The 24,469-nt window shown below is 39.5% G+C and overlaps 3 protein-coding genes and 1 non-coding gene across 9 annotated transcripts; 1 reads left to right on the top strand and 3 right to left on the bottom strand.

Annotated features, from left to right (window-relative positions):
- Positions 1 to 1,421: 1,421 nt before the first annotated feature.
- On the bottom strand, positions 1,422 to 12,123 carry bbs2 (Bardet-Biedl syndrome 2). Its single transcript, XM_077516429.1, has 18 exons — positions 12,021 to 12,123; positions 11,356 to 11,489; positions 10,595 to 10,822; positions 10,017 to 10,142; positions 9,823 to 9,885; positions 9,631 to 9,708; positions 8,848 to 8,952; positions 8,503 to 8,589; positions 8,260 to 8,395; positions 8,010 to 8,149; positions 6,620 to 6,740; positions 6,349 to 6,520; positions 5,228 to 5,357; positions 5,028 to 5,147; positions 4,718 to 4,855; positions 3,967 to 4,079; positions 3,574 to 3,722; positions 1,422 to 3,475 (listed from the first exon to the last, which is right to left on the bottom strand). Exons 2-18 carry the CDS (start codon positions 11,470 to 11,472, stop codon positions 3,369 to 3,371), a joined length of 2,130 nt encoding a protein of 709 aa, XP_077372555.1. The 5' UTR covers positions 11,473 to 11,489; positions 12,021 to 12,123; the 3' UTR covers positions 1,422 to 3,368.
- A 613-nt stretch (positions 12,124 to 12,736) lies between these two features.
- usb1 (U6 snRNA biogenesis 1) lies at positions 12,737 to 17,656 on the bottom strand. 2 transcript variants are annotated; one of them, XM_077516428.1, is made up of 8 exons: positions 17,503 to 17,656; positions 16,319 to 16,395; positions 15,937 to 16,076; positions 15,524 to 15,707; positions 14,734 to 14,787; positions 14,483 to 14,588; positions 14,323 to 14,403; positions 12,737 to 14,204 (listed from the first exon to the last, which is right to left on the bottom strand). In XM_077516428.1, the coding sequence occupies exons 2-8, from the start codon at positions 16,360 to 16,362 to the stop codon at positions 14,097 to 14,099; spliced, it is 717 nt and encodes a 238-aa protein (XP_077372554.1). In that variant the 5' UTR covers positions 16,363 to 16,395; positions 17,503 to 17,656; the 3' UTR covers positions 12,737 to 14,096. The 2 variants fall into 2 exon arrangements, with proteins under 2 accessions (XP_077372554.1, XP_077372553.1); XM_077516427.1 differs by lacking the exon at positions 17,503 to 17,656 and having other exon boundaries at positions 16,319 to 16,730.
- trnap-agg (transfer RNA proline (anticodon AGG)) lies at positions 13,045 to 13,116 on the bottom strand. Its single transcript has one exon. It is a non-coding gene; the product is annotated as a tRNA-Pro (tRNA).
- znf319b (zinc finger protein 319b) lies at positions 16,994 to 23,392 on the top strand. Of its 5 annotated transcripts, XR_013282815.1 has the most exons (4): positions 16,994 to 17,393; positions 17,881 to 17,979; positions 18,101 to 20,061; positions 22,574 to 23,392. XR_013282815.1 is itself a non-coding variant. In XM_077516424.1 (3 exons), exons 1-3 carry the CDS (start codon positions 17,359 to 17,361, stop codon positions 19,977 to 19,979), a joined length of 1,965 nt encoding a protein of 654 aa, XP_077372550.1. In that variant the 5' UTR covers positions 16,994 to 17,358; the 3' UTR covers positions 19,980 to 23,392. The 5 variants fall into 5 exon arrangements, 4 of the variants coding, with proteins under 4 accessions (XP_077372550.1, XP_077372549.1, XP_077372552.1 ...); XM_077516424.1 differs by having other exon boundaries at positions 17,929 to 17,979; positions 18,101 to 23,392; XM_077516423.1 differs by having other exon boundaries at positions 18,101 to 23,392.
- The last annotated feature ends 1,077 nt before the right edge of the window (positions 23,393 to 24,469 follow it).

Raw genomic sequence — 24,469 nt, 5'->3', positions numbered from 1 at the left:
CACAGTGATCAGAAGTGGTGATAATTTATGACTAGTGTACATTCTTTAGTCTACTGAATGGCAGATTAAAGAGTTTTGCTTCTGTGACAAAACCATAATGAACACAAAATGTACTTTAGTGTATGTGCAACTTTTAGATGAGGACTAATCTGGACACACCTCAATTTGTTGAAGAAACTCCACAATTTTGACTAGTAGTGTGTCGTAGTTTGTCTTAACTAGCTAGCTAGCTAGCTCATTGGCATGGATCTCTCACTATATGCATCTTCTATAAGTTTTATTGTTTGTGCATACCTACACAGTGGATATAAAAAGTCTACACAGACCTGTTCAAACGTCAGGTTTTTGTGTCCACCATTTAACCTACAAAGAAATCCTTAGAGCGGGGACGTAAAAATACACAGCTGAGATACTGCACACCTGGGGATGTGATTGTGTTCAGAATGAACCAATCACATTCAAACCAATCTTGAATGGGAGTCAGCATACACTATTTTCAGTAACTCTGATTAACAACCCCAAATTACAGTAAATTCTGATGTTTCAGTAGTTTGTTTTTTTTTTTCCCCCTAAAAAGTTTGTAGTCACGTTGCATCTTACAGCACAAGCCATGTTCAGCAGAGAGCTTCCACTGCATCAGAGTGTTCATTGTTCCAATTAAGGTATGAGTCAGCAGAAGAGTTCAAAATGATGATAGAACTGCAAACAATGAAGACAACTGAGTAGGAGAAAATATGTCACATTGGTGACAATACCAAGAACTGGACATTCCTCCAAAATGAAGAAAAGGTGAGACTGGGAAAACTGCTCAGAGAGGCTGCCAAAAGGCCAATTTCCCATCTTCTTCATAACTCATGACAGAAGCATTATCTCACAAAGAAATGGTGGTGGGTCTGTTTTTCTTCAGCTGGAACTGGGGCCTTGAGTCAAGGTGGAGAAATTACAAAGAGTTCCAAAGAATAGTCAGTTTTAGTTACCGCAAAACCTTCAGGCTTGTGCTAGAAAGTTGAAGATGACTAAGAAGGTCACAAAAAGTTTTTATATTCACTGTCGTCAGGGTGTAAGTGCCCTCACCTGGACTATTAATGATTGGTTACAGTCTTTGTTCCTGATCTATAAAATCTGCTGGTGGACAGAATGTAGACACCAGGAAGTCCGGCTGGTCCAGTGCAGCTGTGCCATGCCACATGTGACTCGCAGATGTTGAATAAACAAAAGAGGAAAACCAGTGAGGGAGGAGAATGCTAAATATTTTTGCTGTCTTTTTTTTAGAGGACACATTGCTTTGCTCATGCACACTAATCCCTACGTGCAAACCCATCCAGCAGTGGAAGAAACCGCTGAGTGAGCCAGATCCTCGGAAAGACAAATCTTTCCCTTACAATGCCCCGCTAAAGTTATGGAACAAGTTACACAAAACGTCAAACTTTGGTTAATTTATTCTTCACAAAAAGGACAATGACAAACTTATCATTTAGAAAAAGTAAACACATCATTGGTCATCTGTGACACTGGAGTCATTTATGTTTTCTTTGGCTACGAACACGGTGCTAAAATACACAACTACAACATTGCTCCCAAAGGGTCTCCCCTTCGTCTTAAAATGTTACTGAGTCAGCAAAATAGACAGAGCTTGCTTTGTAGTATAGGCCAAAGGTTTGGACACACCTTTATAATTAATTACATTTGCTTTATTTTCATGACTATGTACATTCTCACTGAAGGCATCAAAACTATGACGACAACTTACGAACACGTGAAGTTATGTATTTGGGGAAAAAAAAAGGGTGAAAATAATCAAATAAATGTTGTTTTGTGATTTACTTTTCTTGGCATTCTCTTGATGAGTCAAGTCAAGTCATCTTTATTTGATGAGCTTCAAAGGTAGTCACCTGAAAGGGTTTTCCAACCGTCTTAAGGAGTTCCCATAGATAAGAATGCCAAGAGTATGCAAAAACAAACAAACAAAAAACAGAGCAAAGGATGTCTATTTTGAAGAATCTATAATATAAGCCACCTTTTTTTTTGTTAAGTTAGATAACTCAACTTCAGTTAATACATAGTTTTGATGCCTTTAGTGAGTATCTACAAAGCATCCAGTCATGAGAATAAAGCAAATGCATTGACTGAACATGACATTGAGCCATGATTACGCATTTCTTTTACAAATGTTCAACACGACCTATATAAATAAAGATGACGTGACTTGATGACCTGGCACACTCCTCAAAAGAGCTCAGCTCTCTAAATAACTTCCATAACCCATTTGAATCGCTCATTTCAATGACAAATTCCCTCATGATGTCACATGTGACTACTAACATATGGAAGAGGATTAGGGCCAGTGAAGAGAGTAAAAAAAAAAAAAAGTTTGGTAGGATTCTCACTTTAATCTCAGAATTCTGACTTTAAAGTGGGAATTTTGACTTTATTCTCAGAATTGTGACTTTAACGTGAGAATAATAGTAGCACTAATAAAGTCAGAATTCTGACTGTTCTAAGAATTCTGACTTTAAAGTGGGAATTCTCACTTTAGTCACAATTCTGACTTTAAAGTGAGAATTTTGAGTTTGTTCTTACAATTCTAACTTTAAAGTGGGAATTCTGACTTTATTCTCAGAATTCTCACTTTAGTCACAATTCTGACTATAAAGTGATCATTCTGAATTTGTTCTCAGACTTCTGACTAAGTCTTTAAGTCAGAATTCTGACTTTAAAGTGAGAATCCTGCCAAACTTTTTTTTCTCTCTCTTCACTGGCCCTAATCCTCTTCCATATGACACAGCATAAAGCTGGAATAACAACCAAAAAAAAAAAATGCTAGGAATTGAGAATAATAATGCTGGCTAATAAGTCACAGAATATCATAACAATCCTCAATTACAGTGCAAAAATGCCCACTAGAGGCTGGGGATGCATTTACAGTCTAAACACAGTGGTTCTTAACCTGGGTTCAATCGAACCCTAGTGGTTCGGTGAGTCAGTTTCAGGGTTAGGGTTAAAGAAGGGTTGGACAAATGTGCATAATATACCGGTGGGGTTCAGTACCTCCAACAAGGTTAAAAACCTGCCATTCCTTTCAAACTGCTAGCTGGCTCCTACGCTGATCCCTTTGCGGTTTTCTCTTCGAGCTGCTGCTACATGCTTCCAAAAGCAGCTACACTAGCTACACACATCACTTCTGGACTGACATGGATAGCTTCTCAGCAATCCCATCTAGCGCATTTCAACTTTTATGATTGTTTGATTGTGCTAAATTGTCATGCCAGCAACCCCACAATCCGTTGTCTTCTCATCCTTGTGCTGGTTAAGGATAAAATAGATGCTTTTACAGCAGCGATCTTCTCTTTGCCTCCATTGCATCGCTTTCAGGACGCGGCCACGCCAGCTCTCATGACCCTGAGGAGCGCGCTGATGTTATTGCTCTTGATGGCGTCCCGACATGCTGAGATGACTTGGTTCTTGGGTTTACCCACTGAAAGTCAAGCACAAATGGATAAAAAAAAAATAGATGGTAGGAGAATACTTGGAATAAAAGTGCCTTTGAAGAGGTACAATTGCTCATCAGTCTACCTCGTAGCTGACCAGCTCGTTGAATTGCCTGATTGACAGACTTGAGGCGGGCCAGCAGAGCTTTGTGGTTATTCGAGCGAATTTTGTACTCGCTGACGAGATCTCGGTTTAGATCATATAGCTCTCTGTAACGCTTCTTCATAGAAGTCCTGCCGATGGGAAAAAACGCACAGAGTAAAACTATGGGCAAGGAAGTTGAAATTGACTGAGAAATTTATAAACAATTGGACTTAACTGCCAGCATCGAGTCATAATAATAATACTACTGTAGTATTAAAAGGTGAATGTGAGTCTTAGGTTGGAATCGGAAAAAAATATGTAATAATGATGAAATGTAATGTAATACAAGTATATAGAATGTAAAAGTTTACTTATAGCATATTGGCAACTCACATGTCACCCATCAAGCGAGCATCCTCTGCTTGCACCAGCATGCTCTTGATGAAGTTGGAGTGGTCAGCCATTTCTGCGGTTAATTTCTGATGCACTGCGTGGAACTCATCCACCTGGTGGGCACATTCCAGGATCTCGTTTAATTACATGAAATTAACATAGCAATTTAGGCCATTTATAGAATGCATTGATTTTCTTTGTGAGTTAGTGAAAAGAAATACAGTAGAGTGTTTTTTGTTTGTTTTTCTTTTCTTTAAAGGGTAAGTCAACCTTAAACATTTCTTGACAATAATATGTTATGTGTGACCTCATTGGTCTAAACATGACATTCTGATAAATATTCCATTTGTGGAAATATGAGTTATGCAGCAAAATCCAGCTGTTTTTTCCACCTTAGGGGGGCCCATTTTGCCACTGGCTGTCGACTGAAGATGACATCACAGTTGCTCAGGTAACAACCAATCACAGCTCACCTGTTTTCTGAAGCCAAGCTGTGATTGGTTGTTACCTTAGACCTGAGCAACTGTGATGTCATCTTCAGTCGATGGCAAGTGGCAAAATGGCCGCCTTCTGGTATTCATAAAAACTGATGGATTTTGCTGCTTAACTCATAATCCACTAACGTAATATTAACCAGAATACTGTATTTGGACTCGTGGGGCTGCATAGAACATATTACTGTCATGATTGTTTTTTTGTTTTTTTTTATTTTCATGAGACTTCCCATTTAATGTATATAATGAATCCAAACCTCAGTGAGTGTGGTCTGAAGCTCCTCAAAATAAATTGGGAAGTCTGCCTCTGCTGAAAGTTCCACTATGGCCAGGAATGAGGCCAATGATTGGACCAGATCTCCCGCCAGGTCGATGTCGTCTGTTTGCAGAGTGATCTGATTGGATAAATTATCAAAGAACTGATTTATTGAACAAGGAGCATCACATTTCCATGTGGTCAACCATTTTGTGCTGGATTTAATGTCGAAAATAAATGTTCGAAATGTGTCATTTCAACAATACATCATCCTCCATCCAATAATTTGCAATATGTGAGTCTGTGTTTACCTGTCCATTAGAAGCCATACTGATGGACAACAGTCCGCCTCCCCGGAGTGAATTAAAAGTAACATCTGGACTATCTACTCCCTCAGGCAGCAGGAAGTTCTGGTTCAGCCACATTGCGACCTTTTCACACATACACACGAAAAGGTTCAACAATACTGAGGCTTGGAAATTCTCAAGATGACACTCTCAAGAAGACATACCCGTTGTGGCCGGTCATTGATGGTGAAAGTGACTTTTCCGGTGGGAGCAGGAGCTGAGGGGTCGACCACCATGTCATACATGGAGAAACGGGGCAGCTGTCGAGTGATTTCAAACACGTGAAACTGGGTGCTGATGGGCGGATAAAAAAATGCAAATTATATGGTGAGAGACAAGACAAGATGAATAGAATATAATGAAATAGTATTGAGGAATATTTCAAGTTCACATGCCTATCGATTCATTTACTATACTACTTTTCCAAACCAAGATAATTCAACAAGCACAAACCTGAGCCAATGCCTCTTTTGTCACCTAAAACATATCCCCCCCAACAATGCTAATAAACCGAGTTGATAGATTCTAACTAGTGATGTCTCAAGCAAATGTTTTTAGAATTAATTACTCTATCAATTATTCATTTGATTAATCAACTGATTCATTTTGAATTTTTAAAAGTGTATTCAAAAATACGTTTTCCCCCCACTAATTACTGTTTATTAACTCATTTGTTCCCAAAAACGTATAAATATGTTCTATTTTAAATGTTTTTGTCCCAAAGACGTATTTATGTTTTTTTGTTTTTTATGCTAGAGAATACAGAAGTCTTTGATGAAGCCTCTTAACTGCAAAGAACGGTTGAAGAAATGGTAGTTATTACACAAAAGGCCAGCAGATGGCGGCAGAGCAAAGGAGATCAACCAGGGCCATGTTGGAAATAAATAGATTTCTGAATAATGATGATACTTAGCTATATTCTAATGCTAATTTCTGCAAAATGGAAACAGGTAGAAATATATCATTTTTCCTGATGAAAGTAGAAACATTAATCTTTATTTTGGTAGGTTCCATGTTTGTATAGTAATAAAACACAATATTCTGTGGGCCTTGCAAAATCTGTCCAAATCCAGTAAAAGAGCCAGGAGCGAACGGGATTGCTTCTGTAAAAATGGCTGGGAGTGAATGAGTTAACCAGTGATAATAGCTATTAATTAATTAATCAATTCACTTTTGACAGCTCTAATACTAACTACAATCTCCCTCATTCAAGATTTCTATAGAAAAATATGACCCCAAATGTCTTAACAGCTCATGATAGTGTGCCCTTGCAAGCACAGCCTACCTGGTTCTCCCACCGACAAAGGCTTTGATATGCAGATCAACCGGTATGTCTTTGGGAGGGACGATGCCGACTCGAACACACCCTGACAGGTTCTGGACACTTGGGTGAACAACGTGGCTCTCACCCTCAAAAATTCCTTCTGCAAAGATGAGCACTGCCCGGATTATGGTTTCTGGAGAAGATAACATGGAGAATTCAAAGAAAAAACGAATATTCATGTTTAGTCCATTAGAAGTCAGACAAAACATGCTCAAGTGCTACTAGATGATACCATTTGGTGTTGTGATGCTGAGCTCCACATGGTCTTTTTGGACCTCCGTTGCAGCTCTTACTGTGAGCGCTGTTTGGAGCTGAGTGTTGGCTGGAATCCCACTTGTGCTGTCCGACACACCCTGAAGCAGCAGGACAGATGGTGTAAATCATAACATGGGACAATTAAGAGTCAGATGTTTGTCTTTAAGAATCTAAACTGTGTTCTCAATTAGTATGGGACTGAGTCCACTTCAAAAGGAGGTTTTTGTAAGAAACATAAATGTTGTTAACCAGCAACTAGTAAAAAGAGACGGCTGAACAGCAGAAATTGCTGCACTCTGTAAAATACCAAAAACGTCTTTCGAGCTACAATGTTGCCTGTATTGCATAAAATTACAATTATCTGTCCATGTAGTAATAAATACCAATTTCAGGCTTGGACTGCGTTAGTTATTATTTATCTTATTTAAGTTATTCATTTTATATATAATTTAACATGTTATTTACTTATTTGTTGAAAACAAGCTGTTTCCCCACAATTCTAAACAGATTTGTAAATAATAATAACTTAGCTATTAGGGGTGTGAATTGCCTAGTACCTGACGATTCGATTCGTATCACGATTCACAGGTCACGATTCGATTCGATACCGATTAATCCCGATACGAATTTATAAGTCGATTGTTGCGATTTTTTTTCATTCAAATTTAGAAAATACTAATCAGTAAGCTTGTAGAGTGTAAGATTTATATGAAAATGTATTATTTATTTATCTGAAATTTCAGTCTTATAGAGGTTGTAATCTGTTTCATGTTTGAACAGCATTAAAATAAAATATTAAGGCTTAATGTTCCGTTCATATAACATTCTTCATGCTCAAGGTGTGAATCCTAAAAAAAAAAAACGATTCTGCCGATTATTGAATCGATTCGAGAATCGCGCGATGTAGTATCGCGATATATCGCCGAATCGATTTTTTTTTTTAACACCCCTATTAGCTATATTCTAATGCTAATTGCTGCAAAACGGAAACAGATATATACTTTTTTTTCCCTGATCAAAGAAGAGACTCTAATCTTTCTTTTGGTAGGTTCCATGTTTTTATAGCAAAAGAACACAATATTCTGTGGGCCTTACGCAATCAAGCGAAGAGGGTTGCTTTAGTGAAAATAGCTGGGAGTGAATGAGTTAGGCAACTTTTTTGTTGGAAAATTGTTAAGAATCTCCTGGTTGTCGTGAAGTACACTATCACCATTTAGCACTCATGAATCGAAATTTTGCTGGCAAGTCAGCATTAATATAAATTGGCAGCGCAATGGCTTATAGCTAAAAAAAAATAAAATAAAAAAAAACTTGCATGTCCTATCACTTGTAAGTCGAGGTACCAAAATTGCATCCCAAATGTGTACCTTTGCATTCTCTTCATAGTTGCGGAGCTCCAGCAGTAGATTCTGTCTGCGATGACTGAGCTCTCGAATGAGCTCCTGTTCAGCACTTGAGTCCATCAGATTGCCTTTCAGCTCTTTTCCAGCGGGGAGGTAGCCACGAACTACAACAAACACACCAAAAACGTATGACCCGACCTTGAACTAATTATACCCTTTTGTACCGTAATTCTTTTCAAGCTTCAAATGATTTGTCAGACAACAGTCGGTGCACCTTCTCCCTCTACAGAGGCGCAGATAAGTTGTTTCTGCCCATCCAGCCGGTAATCTCCTTCCACTACTCCGGCGACAGAGGAGGAGAAGTTGTCTCTGAAAATGACTTCGCCTGTGCGGTCGCTTCGAGCATCAATCTAGAACAAGAAGAGGAATGTGAGCAAAGAGGGTGGTGATGAATGCATTCATGTGTCCAGTAATACTGATTTAATAGTGCGAGGACATCTAACGCTAAGATGCTGACCTTTCCATTGGACCAACCAGTGATGAGCTCTACAACCCCATCACCATTCAAATCAAAGGCGTGGATGCTCATTGCATGGTTTTTAGACTATAATAAGGAAAACATAAAAAAAAAAAAAGACTAAATAAAACTCAAAGAACAGTTTGCCATATTAAAAATATTTGGCCTCATAAAAGCACCAAATATTGAGTGGTGAAGAGATTCAGAATGAATGAGTGGGGAAATTAAGGGAGTGACAAATAAAAGATGCTGAGTGTATAAGGGTATGATGAATGTTCATTGTTTACAGTAATGTTTGCAATAAACTACTAAATATGAATTTTTAAATTATTTTAATAAATTTACCTTGATTCTCCAGTAGCGAGAATTGCGATCATAAACTCCCACAGTGCCATTTGCCAGGGCGTAACCAAAGCGGCTACTGTGCATGTGACACAGTGCTGTTACTGTCTGCATGCAGAAGAAGAGGAATATGAAATCATGTACATATCATTACTTTCCCTACAGATTTGGGCGATGACAAAACATTGTCTTGATTTCTCATTGAATTGATCGAAACAGGACTGCTCTGGTTGCCTTTGATGACGTTTTGCCTCTCATCCAAGAAGGCTCCATCAGTTCATCAAATTAGACCGGAATGATAATATCCACAAGTATTGTGTGGACTTGATTGAGGACTATTTTTTTTATATTTTGAGCATTTTACTGCATTAGTGACAATTTTATTGCACCAGTAACTTGTTTGTATCGTATTGATTGTATCGTATTAGATTTTAGGCACACCATTAAATAGGTATGTGGGCTGTGGAGTCACACATTGTCACATGGGCTAGGCAAAGTCGCCCTCCTTCCTCAGCACGGCTATGATAGTATAAAAACAAGCAACCATTTTGGATAGATTAGACCTTCTTCTGCATCTGGCAGAATAAGGCTCCACGGCCATGTGGTGCTCTCTTTGACATTCAACTGAGAGTGGACAGTCTTCTGGTAGTTACTGTTAGTATAGCAAACATTAAAGATAAAGTACCAGTGAATGTTCCCTCAGAACTTTTCAGAATGTATGTGAACATCATTAATCCTTTGGCTGAATTGCCTCTAATGCAAACCATACCAAAGTGAGCCACTTACCTCATTTTCAGTCATCTCAGACACAAGCTCATCCTCTTTGAAAACCCTAATGTCAAAATCCTCAGATCCAACCAGAAGCTGCAACAAGTTGCACAAGCATTATGCTTTTAAAAAAAATTTTTTTTTATTTTTAAATAAAATGCATCCCAAACACAAAAGTCAGGGAGATGTCTCATCTTAGACAGAACTTACCTCATTTTTGCCATCCCCAGTGAAGTCACAGAGCACAAGTGATCTCACGTTATCTCCTGTTACCTTGAAAGAACAGTGTACATTCCACAATAAACTAAACATGTATTGAATGTTAATTTATTTAGTCACTACATTTATCGAGAGAAAAAAAAACAGTACTGGAGATACTAAGTAGATTATTTCTCAGTTCTTACAGTCCAGAAGAGGTCATTGCCCAGCAAATCAAAGCCTTGTAAGGCACAGTTCCCACCGATGATGGCAAGAGGATTCGGGATGTCCCCAAGTTTTCCCAGGACAACTGCATTTGCCCCATCAGACACCTACACACACATAAGCACAAATAGACAAAAGAAAACATACATAAACCAGAGACAAGATTAAATAGGCTGCATGTGTACAGCTGCAGATTTCATCATTACTGTATTTGAGCAACTTGTCAACAACAAATTCAGGAGAAATCACGAGTGGTAATGGTATCTATTGAGTGGGATATATTGTACCAGTCAAAAGTTTGGATACACTTTCTTAAGATATGAATGAAAAACTGTGTCCAATCTTTTGAATGGTAAACCTACAGATAGAGTGATATAAATGAATGTGCACCTAATGATAACAATGTTCGGTTTTCATTGCGACTGGGATTGTTGGCAACAGTTGATATTGTTTCACAATCTTATTAGACTGTACCAAATAAAGCATTTGATAAGTGTGCATTTTATTTGGCCACGACTGTTGACCCGGTGCATACGTCCTCAAAGTTTATTGTACTAACCTCTTTGTAGAATATGTCGGTATTGTCATGGACATCATAAGCCAGCAGGTTGGTCTGAGAGCCAACCAACAGTGTGTCACCAGCAGTGTTTGTGCTCAGAGTACCTGCAGTCAGACAAGTGACTGCCTGGTTGATGTTGAGTAGAGAGACATCTGAATCCTGAGTGCTTTGGCTCAGTCGGTGAGACGCGGGTTTTTGAGCACGAGTGTGAGGGTTGTGAATAAAAACCTGATAGGGAGAATAAAAAGTTAGAGGCCAGAATGAAGAAGAATTAACAAGTTTAACTTTCAAAATAATAGTTTCAAAAATAATATCTGAAATAATGTCAAAGATGAGGCAAATTGAACATCCCTACTCTATGGAGGAAAGCTGATTTGGGGAATCAAACATCCATCCATCCATGAGTATTTTTATTTATTTATTTATTTATTTATTTTTTTAACTCTGTCCTTATTCTTCACAAGTGAGCAGCTGTCACTTTGGGTGAGGGGCAGAGTACACCTTAGAGTGGTCACCAGTCAATCACAGGGAACATGCATGCAAACAAGTTAAACAACCCAATGCTAAAGCCAATTTAGTCTTCAACTAACCTAACATACATGATTTGGGGATGAGGGAGGAAGCAGGTATCATACTTCACTCAACAAGGCTGAAGCTGCATTTGAACGTGAGACATCTTTGACTATGAGACAGGCGAGCAAACCACTACTCCATTGAGCTGCCCCAACTCAAACATATGAGTTTTCAAATGTATCATTCACCTTTCCGGCTTGTGTGGCTGCAGTGAGGCACGGGTGGACACCATCAAATTTTCCTATAGTCACCATGCGAGGGTTTATCTTATGGCTCAGTTTGAGAGTAAAGATGGGGACCAACATGATGCATATGCTCCCTCCTAAACAAGGGGAAGGAAAAATAACCAGACATAGATTTAGGATAAATCTGGAAATTATTCATAAGAACAAAAAACTAAATTTTGTAAATAAATGGAAGAGAAACTCGTCGTCACGGATGTTAACGTGTCACCATGCGTGATTTTGTGACACTAATGTAATTACGAGCTTTGCCCAAGGCACCAGAGTTATGTTGCCTAGCAACAAAAACTATCAAGCCAAAGCTCGTTCGACTGACGATAATCTCCCGTCGTTTGGTCAACAACAATGCTATTTTTATACTTAAAAGAACCCTTGCATAGTTCTTCGCTTTGTCACAACTGGGTATCGCTATCAAGTGCAACAATAAATATATATATATTTAAAAAAAAAAAAACGCAACATCACCATTTAACATAGCTGGTAAAAGATGCTAGCATAAGGAGCTAATAAGAGCGATGCAGCCTAGGTGTTGCGAAAACTACGACATCGTACGACACAAATTTAAAACAACAACAACAAAAAAGATAAAAGAAAACCACATAGATATGTACCTGGCACCCAACTCGATAAAAAAAAATGTTTCAAACGCGATTCAGCACAAAGAAATGCAAGAAGATTTACTATCCTCAGCCACTTCCGATCTAAAGTTTTCAAAATAAAAGACCACGCAAACTTCTGGAAAAAGACTCAGGCAAGTCACAGTGAGGGGAAAAAAATGGTGGTCGTTGCCATTAGGAAGCTGCTGTTCGTTAGTCTCAAGAAAAACTGTTTAAGAGCTTTCACAGGAGGGACCGGCATTTTCGGCCACCAAGAAACAACTTGTGTAAAAAGTCCTTTTAAAATATAGTATTATTTAAAATACCAAACACATCTTTAAAAAAATAAAAATAAATAAATAAAAGAAAGAAAGAAAAGAAAAAACAATACGGGACTGGCAACTGTGGCAATGTATCTACAAGTTCAATGTCTTACAGGAAGAAGGCCCATGAATTTCTCAGATGCAACACTGCCATCTGGTGACCAATGGAATAGAGACGAGGCCATTCTGCCACCGTTAACTTTTAATGGTGTTTCTGGTGGTGAATAATGGTACTCATGTGCTGTCATATTATAAGTTTTCAACACAGTGCCTCCCGTTATTTGTGTATATTCGAGCCTATTGATTGGTGGGAAATGTTTTTTTGTTTTGTTTTTTAAACCCCCAATTAGAAAAAAGAAAGAAAGAAAGAAAGTAAGCAAGAAAGGGAAAAAACAACGCTGATAAACATTAATATGACACAGGCACACTTTATTCTCATAACAAAACTATAAATCCAGCGCCACCAAATCCCAAAATGTTGACACTCAGTCCTCCAAGTGTGTTTGATAATGACCTTGGCAGTGCTGCAACCTGATTATTGTTTAGAACTGTCGTGGTGGTGCAGCTGTTTTTCTGGCTAGAAACTAGTAAGTACAATTCACACCTGATTATTTGTCAAAGTTTGATTTAAATTTAAAGCATCAGACTGCAGACGTGCAAGAATTGGTTCACTATTGGGTACAATAATCATATCTTCTCAATTGTAATAAAAAGATGGGCTCGTCCGGGATTTGAACCCGGGACCTCTCGCACCCTAAGCGAGAATCATACCCCTAGACCAACGAGCCACTACTACAAACATAATTTTAGGATCCATATTATAATCAGAACAATGCACGTGGCAATTCTAAAGTCTAAACTGCTCTATTGCGGCCCTTAGTGGCGTACCCTGCACATTACACGTTGCGTCAAAGATTTGGAAGGCCGCATCATGCACGCCCGACTGGTTCTCATACCGTTCAAGAAATATTCGACACTGATACTCTTAGTTTTCTCAAACGTTATCTCATGTGTATTAAGTGAACTTTATTTTTCTAGGACGAAGTCCAGTATAAATAATCTACAAGTTGTTGCAATTTGAGTTTCAGTTCTGCCTGTGTCTCGTTTCTGAAAATCTGAAAACTCATTTGAAAACAGTATTTGTCCAATACAAGCATAATAACAGTAAATATATTTGTAATTTAATTTTTTTTAAATGTTTTGTTTTGCTTATGTGTGTAATACAATATAGCAGACATTAATTGTATCATCACCCGTGACCCTTGTGAGGAATAAGCAGTTGAGAATGAATAATTGCATCATCATACACTATACCCGAATTCAGTGACAAACTTGATACAAAAATATATATTCTTTAAAAACAAAAACATTTATCATAACAAAATCTGTTATTGTTAAAAGGGTAGTAGGGTACTTGCCTGCCCAAAAATAAATTTCTCAAATTTTTAAAAGGGTGAAGACATCACACTGGCATACATCTGTATTTTGGAGGGAAAATGAGTGTGCCTGGATTGTCCTTTCTGTGAGATGACTCATGTAAGTGGCCTAACAAAACACATAATTTGAATTCAATGTGATGATAATGTATGCAAGTACAGCAATAACTGAGAGAGCCCTTTTGTTCTGTGTGACAACACATTCATACGGCGTGGCATATCACTCATAACCTGAAAAGCTCAGCTTGGTCAGCACCACAAACTGAGGAGACCCTGTAAACTCATGAAACTCCATGTGCCAAAATATGCCGTACCAATCAGTACATCCATTTTTAAGCATCCAGAGAGAAGCGGAACGTCTTGTTTCCTGTGCGGCAGCGCAACTCTGCGCAGTCTAACCACAGCTGATATTGTTCTTCTTCATGGTTATCGACCAAATTCTGGGAAAATGAAAAAATAAAAATAAAAAATAAAAAGATGTAAAAATGCACATTTAAAAAAAAAAAAAAAAGAAGCACTTTGTTGGTGAACATGCCATTGCATTGCGTTTCACCACACCTGAAGCTCATGAAGGCATTGTCTCAACTGCGCAGTGAAGTCTCCAACACACCAGGCCAGGCTCACATGGAATGACGGATCCTACAGGAAACAGGAGTGTGTTCTGTCATCTTTTAGCGCATACAAAAATGTATGCATTAAAACTGTGCTTCTCAGTAACCTCATAAAAAGTGTCCAGGTGAAAGTCCGTCAATGTTCTGTCCACCACTCGGACTACATTTAATAAGTGAGCATGCCCATTTACGACCTCCATCCCTAAGAAGGTTCTGCCGAGGGAAAGACAAGAGGCAGGTAGGTTATGCATATCGACTCACACAGAAAAGATACATCAATATCTTACTAAGCCAGTAACATTACAGACAGACCATCAAGCAAGAAAAACAAAAACAAAACAAAAAACAATGACAGTACCTTGTCTTCTCAGCATTACAATAGACCTTCAGTCTGGATGCTGAGCACACAAACCTGCAAACACAACACGTTAATCAGTTATTTTTTTTGTGTTTAAATGTCAAATACAACAGAAAACTTGAAATTTGAATGAATTGATGGAGTTTAATCACCTTAAAATAATGTATAAAACCCATCATCAAATTTGACTAATAATCACGTTTAAAAAAAGTGAAAGTGTATGCAAAAAAATACAAATTAAGAGGACAGATATTTTTTTCCAAACCTAAATACAGAACAAAACAAAAAGAACAATGTATTTCAACTCAAGGTGTCAGTCTGTCGAACAATCTGGATTATAAAACCAAATCATCTCAGTCTATTTGTGTTTTCACAAAATGTATAAAAGCACAATTACTGGGAAAAAATATACATTTAGTACAAGGTCATGCTATTGAATTATTTTAACTGTTACTTTGAAAGCGTCTTGACTGTTTGCTATCATGTATTTTGCGTTGATCTTATTTTTATGTTGATTAGGGGCAGATATCACAAGTTTTACTTCTTTCTGCCCCTTTCATATTTTTTTTTATTTTAAAGAATGAAATAAAAAAAAATTGAAGAGTCCAAGTTAAGAGCAGCTGACAATTTTGTTGCATAACATTTCTAATTTCTTCAGTATTTACTATATTATTCAAATTCTCATCTATTATTATTGTTACATTTTATTTATGTATTTTTTTTATAATGTTTGTTATACTGTATTTTATTTGGCCATATGGTCCAATTCTGAGTCCAGAAGAAAGCAAACCTTTTGCAGGGGGCCACGCCTGCCTTGAGGCCCTGTATGAAGGGCTGGATCCAGTGGTGTCTCAGGACTACTGTCTGGGACAGGCTGAGGTGAAATTCTTCCTGTGGGGTCAAAACCACTCCAAAGGCTGCTGCAGTTGACAGAAGCACCACCATCAACTCCCCAAACTCCTCTTCAGGTTTGTCTAATGTGACAAGATGACATACATTTATTTATTTATTTATTTTAATGTCCTTGTATCAAAAACATAATGAGTCCATTATGTTTTACCAGAAGTGGTCGGCAAAACATAAAAAACAATTCAGACCTACTGACAAGAATCTTCAATTAACCTAACATGCTTTAATAATGTGTGAGGAAACCGGATTGCCTACTTAACACCCAATGCAAGTACACTTATGTGCAACGCTTACATGGAAAATACACATAGGTGGCCCAGTTTCCTCTCTCATGTTTGAATGAGCGTATACGTCCATCGTGCAAAGAGCTGTCCTCAGTCTCTAACTCCTCATCTTCTGGAAACATAGCTAGCAAACAACCAGGGAGTGGCAGCCTGTAGAGAAGACACAACCCAGTTATTAAACAGGAACTTAATGGCATGAAGAGACCTGTCACCAAAAAAACAGTTGGCCCTGTCACACCTGCCCAAGGCTGAACTAATCTAAAATGACTCAGGAAAGACTTAGAATAAAGTTATTTGTTTAGATGTTTAATTTCTTTGGGAGCAAACTTAGCAATTTGGAAGAGGGAGGCAAGTAATTATTGGCACCCTGACTTGGAAAGTGTAACACGTACCTCGTCGTAGCAGAGGATTTGTCTATTTTGGGCTTCTTCTTCATCGGACCATCATTGCCTTCACCATCCTGCAGACACTTATGAGAAAACGGCTTATTGTAGTCTGGAGTTCCGCCTGCATCCACACCACCATCATCATTTTCCCCATCCGAGCTGCTGTAGTCAACTAACATTATTCGACAACTGCTCTACAGATCCGTATGGAAAAGATGAGTCAATAAAGCTCCGGTTTATCAGGAAAGAAAGATCATTTTCAATGTAATTAAACCGGCCGGGCCACATTTGCTTGCCAAAGACAACGGCTCACGTTGAGGTGCGCTTCCGGTGTAAATAAGTTGTTGTGTTCTCAGCATTTGCGTACCCTTGAAACAATTACTCGACCGAATTAGTTCCCTTATAATTTCCGATAAAAATGTGTACGTTTTAGGAACGTGTATATATTTTATACTTACAAATAAGTTCACGTGTTTGGAATTTACTTGAACATTCCCCCTCCAACTGCATATAAATATGAATGAACACAAAATCTAAAATTATAAACAAGTACAAAATGGGGTTTTAATGAAACGCAGAGGGTTGTAGCATTGTATAACATTAAATAAAATTTAATCTACATGTGGGAAAAGAATAATTATTATGATTTATAATTGATACATGACGACACGTCACACGCACACACACATTCTGATCCGTTCTTGTGTGCTCCCGTTCACTCGCTATTCATGTTCCCGTGTGCGGAAAGCAGACAGAAGCTAGCTAACACGGCGAGCTCTGAAAGAAGCTAACTAGCGACTGCTAACAAAATGTACACATTTTCCCTTAGCGACTTACGCCCTCTTAGCGCGATAATGCACACATTCAATGGTGACATTAATGACTATTTCGGAAAACGCCGCTGGATTTTCACACCCTGTTAGTGAGCTTCAACATATTTTATTTATTCCATCGCGACGGCCCATGGAGCTACAGCGTTTCAACGAGAGCATCCGAGCGTCGTTTGCAGATGAGAAGATGGAGTCTTATGCTCTTTTGAGTAACTAATGCACGCCAAAGTAGCATTTTTTAAATGCATCGGGTATGTAATAATAGAAGTTTGTGACGGATTTTAAGTCAAACGACCAAAACCCTCTGATCCGGCGTTGGCCGCTTGTGTATCTTATGTCGCTAAAGCTAATGCTGCTAACCTGATCATGTTTACGCTGCTGTTTTGGGGAAAACTTTTAATGCTGCGATGACAGGTGCTTCTTTTATTTATCGTATTAGGACAATTGATTACGTTTCAGCGCTGATAAGAATAAGTCACCACGACTACGCTTTTCAATATACGGTAGCCTACTTGCTCTGTTGTCATCGTTACCTCGTAATGCCAACGTGCTTGATAGTAATGAGGAGAGGTTACAATTAATCAAAAGATCTCCTTAACCAACATGATAAGGAACTTGAAAAGTTTGTTTGCTAGCTTTTTTTTTTTTTTTAACGACTGAAGTGAACTTAACAAATCTGACGTTAGCGCAACCTACTGTATGAATATTTTAAATATTTGTGCCATCTTGTCCACACAGATACCACACAAACGTGAACGTGCTGGATTTTCTTCCTGTCATCCACAGAGATCGTTGTCCTTCGCTTTACAACGCCGTTCCTTCAGCAATCACCTTGAGGTAGTTCTTCAGTGTCTTTGGCAGTCATGGAGTGAGTTTGTTTTTCTATGTCATAATGCACTGAAACTTTTTTTTTTTTTTAATTCACGACTGGCTTAACTATTACTTTTACTCACTGTAGCTGGGCCCCTCCTGCTGTCAAACTGAATCCATACACTCGAGCCCGCATGACAGAGGCCTGGCAGCAGCATGGTGTTTCTCAACCTCAGGTGGTCCACACCATCCCTCCCGGAGCTGAAAATTCTCTGGGCTGTACTGTGTATGGAATTGTCCTGCAGCAAGAATCCACATCTCTTCAACAACAACAACAGCAGACCCAGCATGGACAGCACAATCAGCAGCACAATGGGAATCAGCAGCATGGCAGTGGGCAGCAGGGAAGTGGGCAGCACAATCAGCAGCACTCTACCCAGACGGAGCAGCCCACCATGCAGGTAGGAACTGAGGGAGGACACAAGTGTGGGGCCTGTGGACATGATATCTCCCACCTAGCCAACCCCCATGAGCACCAGTGCATGGTAGGTCAGGACAGGTCCTTCCAGTGCACCCAGTGCATGAAGATTTTTCACCAGGCTACTGATTTACTAGAGCACCAGTGTGTTCAAGTGGAACAGAAGCCCTTTGTATGCGGCCTGTGCAAGATGGGCTTCTCCTTGCTGACATCTCTGGCTCACCATCACTCATCCCACAACAGCAGCAATCCGATGAAGTGTTCAATATGTGAGAAGACGTACCGGCCCGGTTCTTCTGGCAGCATGACCTCTAATTCGTCACCAAGCAATGCCCAGCAACCCAGCAGTCTGAGGGCATCAGCTAGTAGTAGTTCATCCATCCTACCCTTCCCGTCAGCCCGTGACCGCCCGTACAAATGTTCGGTTTGCCAGAAGGGTTTCAAACACTTGTCAGAACTCACCCGCCACGATCGAGTGCACACAGGAGAGAAGCCCTTTAAATGTGACACGTGCGACAAGGCTTTCAGCCAATCGTCACACCTTCAGCACCACCAGCGGACACACAGCAACGAACGTCCTTTCAAGTGTGCCGTTTGCGAGAAGAGCTTCAAGCACCGCTCTCACCTGGTGCGCCATATGTACGTGCATTCCGGTGAGCATTTATTCAAATGCAACTTATGCGAGTTGCACTTTAAAGAGTCATCGGAGCTCCTCCACCACCCCTGCCACCCGCAAGGCTCTCGCCCGTTCCGCTGCGCAACCTGCGGGAAGGGCTTCAAGCGACCGTCGGACCTCCGCCAACACGAGCGCACGCACTCCGAGGAGCGCCCGTTCCATTGCGACGAGTGTCAGATGAGCTTCAAACAGCAGTACGCCCTGCTGCGCCACCGACGCACGCACAAAGACCCAAGCGACCGGCCGTTCAAATGCAACCTGTGCGACATGGGCTTCATGCAGCCCTCGCATCTCCTCTACCACCAGCACGTGCACGGCATGGACAACCTGTTCAAGTGCGGCTCATGCCAGAAGGAGTTCAGCCAGTCGGGAGAGCTGCTCAGGCACAAGTGCGGCGAGTCGCCCAACCCGGTGCCCGACAAGCCATACAAGTGCGACGTCTGTGGCAAGGGCTACAAGAAGAGTTCCACGTTGCAGCGCCATCAAAACTCTCACTGCCAAGAAAAGCCCCTGAAGTGCTCCCTCTGCGACCGCCGCTTCCTCTCTTCTTCGGAATTTGTCCAGCATCGCTGCGACCCCTCCCGAGAAAAGCCACTCAAGTGTCCTGACTGTGACAAGCGCTTCAAATACTCCTCAGACCTCAACAGACACCTACGCGTGCACACGGGGGAGAAGCCGTACAAGTGCGAGCATTGCAACAAGTTCTTCAAACAACGCGAGCACATGACCAAACACCAGAACACACACTCGAGGGAAGGACAGTTTAAGTGTGTTTGGTGTGGCGAGCGTTTCAGTGACTTGGGCTCTTTGCAGGATCACACAGTGCAGCACACGGCTGATGGAGGGGACTACCCCGTGTCCCAGTGCATGTAACCGAATCCTTGAGCGGAATCTGTGAACTTGTTGTCCTCTACAAGCATGTTTCTACCAAGCACTGCAGTTCGGATTTAGTAAGGTACCTTTTTGTTAGTTTGTTCGTTTTACCAAACATTTTTGCGTTTTACCAGACATTGTCCAGGGTACCAAAATTGTGATCACTTTCTGGCAGTCTTTGACGGGATAGCAACTTTAGTGGTGGTATTTTACCCGAAAAGCGGAGCTAGACACATATGGGACGCGAGTATAAAACTCCGATTTTTCCAAGGTGTGTTATGATCAGATAAGACCTATTCATGGTGGTATTTCCACTAGGCATGGGCCGATGTAAAATTCTGATAGCATGATGACCGTGAGCAAAAGAAGTGCGGTGTCAGGATATTACGATTACAGCTCTGGAATGTCATTTTTAAAGAAAATAAATAGTTTAAAAAAATTTTTTTAAATCCCATTGAACATAATCTATAATATTTGTCAACATTACAAAATATCGGATATTTGGTACATTGAAAAACATGTATCATTTTAAGTTTAAAGGTACGGTCTTCCGTTTTCAATCAGGAAAATGCACTATATTTACTATACAAGCAATCCAATAGTGTGACAGGATGTGTAATGAACTCCTTCTCAATACACACCTCTGGGATCCTGTTAATGTCTGGTGGTGATTTTTTTCCTCCACCCTTCAAAAGCATACCACTGCGAATGACACCTCAAAGAATTTTTGGATTAAACTTGCCTAAATCTCAAATTGTCGATTTTGAAGCTTGCATTCTATAATACCCTCCCACCCTTACATCGGAGTGTGACAAAGAAGACACTCCATCCTCTTAACTACGAAGTGTTTCTCAAAAGTATCGTGTTTGCCCTTCAGGGATTACAGCTGTCATTGGCAGATTACTTCATTTTTAAGATGCTCAAATGTATTGACATTGGTGTAAATAGTTGCCAAAGCAATTGTAATACCTGCCGTCAAAGACTGCCTGAAGTTTGGAACTCATAGATGTCACCAAATTCTGAATGTACTTCTTGGAGATGCTTTGCTAGTTGATTGTGGGTCTATATTGACCTTCACTTTGGTCTTCAAAATGGTCTTAAAAAGCTTGGTGGCTGTGGTCAAGTCATTTAAGAGACACGTGACTCAAAATTCATTTTCCGTTATTCTATTAGGCACTGCGTATGAACATTAATGTGCAAATATCAATGGCATCTATTCCCTGAAAACAGGCCCAAGCCAATTGGACATTTTTATCCCATCCACATCCGCTGTGATATGTTGCATGCCTTCACATGGCGCTTTTCATTTGGGACTTTATTTCCTAGTCCATTGTGCTATAAAAATGCTGTATGGCGTTGTCAAATATTGTCATAATTTAGAAGGCACCCCTAAACATCTCAGGTTTCATATTCTTTTCGAGATAGAAAACAAAAAGCATTTCTTATGGAAGTGACTGACGAATGTGGTGTGTACTGTACAGCAGTGTGCATCCGTTCCATTACAGTAGCATAAAGTATGAAACCCGGGGTGGATTCTCACCAAAATGTGGACATGCGTAGAAGGCATGTGCTAGTCATAGTCTGAAAATATTAGAATAGAACTTGCAATATTTGTTTATTCTCTTCTTCATATTTCTTGGCATTAATACAGCATATATAAACAATACGTGTACAGAAGAAAGACCAAAAATCTCAGGTATATATTTTGTATTCATGACATTTTCAAATTTTGTGTCGATGCAGAGACATAAGCAGGCCCGGGTTGAGTCCTTTGTCATGCAACTGTACTATCAATGTTTCAAACATAGGCCATTATATATAGTACTGACTGCCTACGTATGTTATTGAGAGGGTCACAAAGTCACAATTTTAATACTAAAAGTAGAAAAACAAATACACACAATAATACTGTAACTATATTACATCCTTATTAAAGAGGCATATCACAGTCACAAGTGTTAATACTAACAGCAACAAAGCATGATGGCAAATCGTCCTCCAATTTCTGTTGCTGTCTTCAAGTTAGAACCAGAAGTGGTGAGTTTGGTAAATGTGCCTTGTTAAGTGTAAAATGTCTTAACCCATTTAATGTACACTTGCATATTGGTTCCTTTGTGTCCTTTTCTCCATTTTATGTTCGCATTATCGCATATGTATTCAAATAAACACTGATCGTGATCTTGTATGGGCATTCAATTGTAAATGGATTTTTGATCAAATGCAATATGAATATCGCTGGAGGGAATCATACTCTATTTTATATTTATAAGTTATTAACAACTGTAAAATTGTGTACATTCATTAAAACTGGAACTGAAGTAGGCCAGTCTGAGCCCGAAAATCCAAGGCTTAAAAAAAAAAAGAAGAAAAAAAATCCCAGTCTGGCTCTGGACATAAGCAATCCAATATTAAGTGTGACATGTTGCCCCACTATTAGGTAAGTTGTCACACTGGATTGATTAGCAACTAATAAAACAAGGACAAAATCGTTCTCCTGTTCAGGGAATCCGATGCCATTGATATTTGCATTTGCAATGTTCATACACACTGCCTAATACAAGGAAAATGAATTTTAAATTGTGTGTTCCTGTAAGGTTGTCACCTGCCACCTTATGGACCTCGGTTCCAGATCATCCCCGAACATGCACAGCCCCAGGCACTTGCCTCAGTGGGTCCCACAAACAATGTCTGTGGGCTGTGATGGGTCAAATGCAGAGGTCAAATTTGGTATCCATCTATCCATTTTCTTAATCCAGAAAGTAGCCACTTGGCCATCCCAAATGGGCCAGCCAAAAATGTGTTATAAATAGCACTTAATATGTTAAAAAAAAAAAAAAAAAAAAGAGAGAGAGAGAGAAAGCAATCGATTTTTATTTCTACCCTTAACTATTGCCCCCCCCCCCCCCCCTCCTATTGTTTAGTAGTTACAAATATACACTGGCAGCAAGTTTTTTCCACTAGTTAAAGACCGATTACGACTATTTTGCTTTTCATCGCCACAACACAAAATGTTGAGCTTGACAGTTCCACTACCCGCTTTTGCAGAACTCTGGTGTTCAGTGGTTTTACGTTCCTCACAAAGCTGAAATGCAAAATATGACTTATTGTTTTCTCATAGCTCCTGTAAATGGACTAGCGTGAAGATTTTAGTGGTTAAGGGTGTTTCTCCTCTAGCGAAATGAGGTCTGTATGTATGATTTCTACTCAACTAACACAGATCATTTAAATTGAAAATGATCAAGTACCAGTATTCAGTCTATTACAGCTTCCTTCGGAGGTCAGTGCTGTACATATGGATGTATGTGACTTGAGTGTACCTGTCAAAATGTGTCTTTCAAGAAAATGTATTTAAAGACGTTTTTTTTGTTTTGTATTACTGCTACTTTTTAACCATGTTAAATATTTTAACAAATGTTTGATGCTGTCTGTCTAGTCTGATTAGTCAGGGGTGCCACCGAGGATTTGGGACCCTATGGGGGTAAAACACTTTGGACCCCACCACTTAAATGCAGCAAACGGAAAATACAATACTATTAATTAACAAGGACCTCTGCCAGTCATTATGGCCTTGAGAAGCATCATCAGTTTACCCCCCACACCCTCTTACGGGTTCCTGGCATGTAGTGATTGTATCAGTAGGTTGAAGGCTATCTTTTGATAACTCAGTGTGTGGTTGTAAACTGTATTTAGTTAAACAAGGAAATACATTAGAGACGTACCTATTCTTATTGATCTGTCCAACAGGGCTCTCTATTCGTGCCCAGCGCAAGTCTGGCACACAAGGTGGTGTAAGTGTAACCAAGTTAACACTCCAGCCCTCTTGCACGGTCTACGAATGTAGAGCATAGAGGGTGAACCTGCAACAAAACACAGCTATTGTCCGATACATTTCATTTTAGATTTTGTGGTAAAAATTCTGTTGAGCCTGGTGCTATGTCAAGGTAGTGCCTAATCTTTTTCTTCTACCCCAATTGTCCCCATATTTGCAGTTTAAGTATAGTATTAAATGTATTTTCATTTTGACTAATTTTCTGTTGAAACCTCCTCTGTCCCTTCAATTGTCCGTTATCTGTATATGTCTGTAACTGGCATCATAAGACGTGACAAGTGCTGATTTTATGGTTTCATTTTATTAATAATCATTCAATTTAGATGTACAGCATATCTTAGGAAAGAGAGATGTTGGTGTTGACTGGGGTGGCTTCCAAAATATCTCACATGGAGATGTTCAATCTTCTGTTTTGTTTAAATGGCCAATTTGAACACAGAAAGGTAGTCATTTGAAGGGGGAAATAATAATAAACATGGCAATGCATCAAAAATGGTGGGTCAGTTAGAATTCATACGTACCATGCCAGACATTATACTCAAGTAGTGTACAGTAGGGGTGGGAACCTCTGGCTACCTGACGATACAATACGATCTGCGATACAAGGCTCACGATAACGATTATATCACGATATCACGAGACCACGATTATCGATATACTG

Source organism: Festucalex cinctus, chromosome 3, assembly GCF_051991245.1.
Source record: "Festucalex cinctus isolate MCC-2025b chromosome 3, RoL_Fcin_1.0, whole genome shotgun sequence".
NCBI lineage: Eukaryota > Metazoa > Chordata > Actinopteri > Syngnathiformes > Syngnathidae > Festucalex > Festucalex cinctus.
This window is presented reverse-complemented; position numbering and strand designations above follow the sequence as displayed.